The 3,611-nt window shown below is 35.7% G+C and overlaps 1 protein-coding gene across 1 annotated transcript; it reads right to left on the bottom strand.

Annotated features, from left to right (window-relative positions):
- Positions 1-315: 315 nt before the first annotated feature.
- Positions 316-1,479, bottom strand: LOC129217879 (histidine-rich glycoprotein-like). Its single transcript, XM_054852184.1, has 2 exons — positions 1,385-1,479; positions 316-1,288 (listed from the first exon to the last, which is right to left on the bottom strand). The coding sequence occupies exons 1-2, from the start codon at positions 1,477-1,479 to the stop codon at positions 316-318; spliced, it is 1,068 nt and encodes a 355-aa protein (XP_054708159.1).
- Between the last annotated feature and the right edge of the window lie 2,132 nt (positions 1,480-3,611).

Here is a 3,611-nt window from a genome sequence, read left to right as displayed (position 1 = left end):
GCCAATAATTACATAGTGTGAATTGCAGGAAAAAGTAGAAATCATTTTTTACTTTTTCCTTTAAGCTTCCATATACCAATAAATAATACAGCTATGTCAGCTGTTGTGGCATTTAAATTGAAGATAGAAATGCCGACTAGATGTGCACTAAATTAAAAAAATTTCCTCGACATGCTGATGGAGGTAGCAAATCAATAAATTGGAACACAATTTTGCATTAGGCCCTCTGTTAAAACAGAAAAAGCTTTTCTTTGATCAAAAAAGCTGGTTCCAGAGGACGGAAACCATTTTAAATAGTTCGCACTTTTAAATAATTTATCGTCGGAAATGGAATCCCAAAAGACCGTCGAAGTCATGGAGACCCTTTTGCAAAATGTCTGCCCTTCTGTGGTGACCATGATGTCCATGGTGGTGACCATGATGATGACCATGATGATGGCCATGGTGATGACCGTGATGATGTCCGTGGTGGTGTCCATGGTGGTGACCGTGATGGTGTCCATGGTGGTGACCGTGATGATGACCATGGTGGTGACCGTGTTCATGGCCATGATGATGACCGTGATGGTGGCCGTGATGATGTCCGTGATGGTGGCCGTGATGATGTCCATGATGATGACCGTGGTGGTGCCCATGGTGGTGGCCATGATGGTGTCCGTGATGGTGCTTATGATCATGTCCATGGTGATGGTGATGTCCATGGTGATGACCATGATGGTGGCCGTGATGGTGAGCGTGATGGTGTCCGTGATGGTGGCCATGGTGGTGTTTGTGATCATGTCCATGGTGGTGGTGATGTCCATGGTGATGACCATGATGGTGACCATGATGATGAGCGTGGTGGTGTCCATGATGATGGCCATGGTGATGCTTATGATCGTGACCATGATGGTGGTGATGACCATGATGGTGGCCATGATGATGAGCATGGTGATGTCCGTGGTGATGGCCGTGGTGATGGCCATGGTGGTGCTTATGATCATGACCATGATGGTGGTGATGGCCGTGATGATGACCATGATGGTGAGCATGGTGATGACCGTGGTGATGGCCATGGTGATGCTTATGATCATGACCATGATGGTGCCCATGTTTGTGAGCATGGTGATGACCGTGTTTGTGATCATGTCCATGGTGATGGTGGTGTCCATGCTTGTGGTGGTGATCATGCCCGTGTTTGTGATTATGTCCATGTTTGTGGTGATGATCATGACCATGTTTATGATGGTGATGATGGTGGTGGTGGTGATGGTGTTCACTTTTGTCCTTTACAACAATAACTTCTTTCCTGAAAGAAAATTTACAAATCATTTTTAGTTTTAACTTTACGTAAGAAAATCACGTAATTTAAACTTTACATTACTTAAATCATTTGTTTACATACCCATGATGGTGTCCGGGTTCCGGTCCTGGATCAGCTGCTACGTAGTAGGCTGCAGCTACCACCAGTAGCAAGCAGATCTTCACCGACACTGACATACCTTTGTCAAAAAAATTAGCACACAATAAATACATTGTGAAAGTATGCAGCATTATAATCAGTTTAGTTATCTATCTCAGTTGGGCTATAAAAATGTCTGAAACATCAACTTTTTTTTTTAATAATGTAATTATATATGAGTGACAATGGTTTGGTGACTGCATATGAATTTTCAACAAACACCGTCTCAAATAACTCTATAAATATAATCAATACAAATTTGGAAAATTTAATAACATTGATTCTATTTTTTGTTATGCTTCAGAATTGTGCATAATAGCTAACAAAATGTAGTTCTGTTTTTATAGCGTCAGAAATGAAAGAGGTCCCCTTGAACCAGCTAATAATAATATTTAAATATTCCAAATTTATTTTACCGTTTTAAGATTTTGAAATTCCGTTTATAATCTTATATGAAAAGAAAAAAGGAAAATAGAGATAATATATGAATTATTTTTAATAAAAAATTTTTTTTCGACACATTTAAACTTGAGAAAAACTGAAAGAACGTGAATATTTCAAAAATACATTTTGCAATAGCAGAAATAAAAAAATATATCAAATGCTTATTAAATGAATTGTTTTTTTTTTTTTTTTTTTTTTGTTCTTTGTTTTTCTTTTTTTTTGTGAATTTGGATGCTTTATTTCCTAACTTTGCATTTGCATGTGATTTATTTTGATTTTAGCTTACATGTGTTCTAGGCTTAGAAAACTATTTCATACCTATCTTCAGCTAATTTAACTTCGTAACTTGTGTTCAAGCTTTAACACTTTTTTTTTTTTTTGACGTTTATGAGAGACTTTTAGTATGTGCTTTTAAAAAATAATACAAAAGCTGAGAATTGAATGAGTGATTGGTCAATTTAGGGTATCTCAATTTTATTAATTTGCACGAACCAACCCAGGTGTTAGTACAAGTCTTTAATGTAGGTAATGCATGGCAGGTATGTTTACTCTGTATAGAAGGTAAAATAAAGTAGTGCGATGTGAAATTTTATCAATCCCCCCCTCCCCACCCACCCAAATAAAAAAGTTATATTGCAGTATGAAGTAAAATGTTTCTTTCATATATCTTGACGAAAAAAAGTATTTCAAATCCTCTTTTTTATTACTAGTTAAAAGCCTTTTTAAAAAATGAAAAAAAAAATACTATGTAAACTAAGTAAATTTTTAATCATACACTGCAAAAAAAAAAAAAAAAAAAAGTGTCTTAACCTGATGTTGTATTTAATGAAAGATATGCACTGTATTCTTAGACAATTTCTTTATACACGAAAAATGAAAACATTTGTAATGATGTAATCATGTGAATAAATTTAAAATGCACGTGGATAGATTTTAAGAGGCACACAAAACGAAACTAATTCGATGAATTATTTATTTCTCTTTGTTAGTCTTTTTTATGAGTTATTCTCAGATATAAATGGTATTTCAACTATCAGGAAATAATGTATATTTTTGACCGTTTCCCTACTTACCCATTTGCTTCCGTTTAAAGGGAGAATTTTTACATTTATAAGAAGCGGAAGGCGCATTTACTCGGAGCACGCGAAAGTTTTTTTTCTCTTCCGATCAAGAACTCCTATGGTTCGGGATGACTGACCAAGTATAACCAACATGTGTGAGGTTGAAGTCGTAGTTACTTTTCCAGCTGACTGGTGAAAGTGCTCTAACATGTATCATTTCGATGTCATCCGTTTTGCTTCAGTGGAAGCCATTTGCGCGACATCTCTTCATCCGGCGGAAGTTTCGAACGTCGCCATTTAACGAAGTGCTGGTTTAATCATTGCCAAAAAATAAGGTGTCAACAGGAAGAGAAATGGGTTTATTGAGCCGTTTGTGATTAATTAACTTTGGAAATGTTTGTAATTCGCTTATTTGGCATGATTTTTTTTTTTTTTTTGGCAATAAAGTGTTAGGTACTTCATTTATCATTTGACTTTACGTATAGCGAAGTTTTTGCTATTTAGGTGAAAAAGAAACTGATGCAATTACTTATTCATTTTTACATTAAAACAATCAGTTTCTTATTTTGCGATTTCTCATTATTTTCGTACGACGAAGTTATTCCACTGTTTCAATGGAATAGAAAGGCAGACTAGTAAAAGTGTGGAATAGTGTTTTTTTTTTT

Source organism: Uloborus diversus, chromosome 1 (genome assembly GCF_026930045.1).
Source record: "Uloborus diversus isolate 005 chromosome 1, Udiv.v.3.1, whole genome shotgun sequence".
NCBI lineage: Eukaryota > Metazoa > Arthropoda > Arachnida > Araneae > Uloboridae > Uloborus > Uloborus diversus.
This window is presented reverse-complemented; position numbering and strand designations above follow the sequence as displayed.

Coding starts and splice junctions, on each gene's coding strand:
- LOC129217879 (XM_054852184.1), bottom strand. CDS start 1,479: ATGTCAGTGTCGGTGAAGATCTGCTTGCTACTGGTGGTAGCTGCAGCC. Junction 1,289..1,384: donor GAACCCGGACACCATCATGG/GTATGTAAACAA, acceptor ATTTTCTTTCAG/GAAAGAAGTTATTGTTGTAA.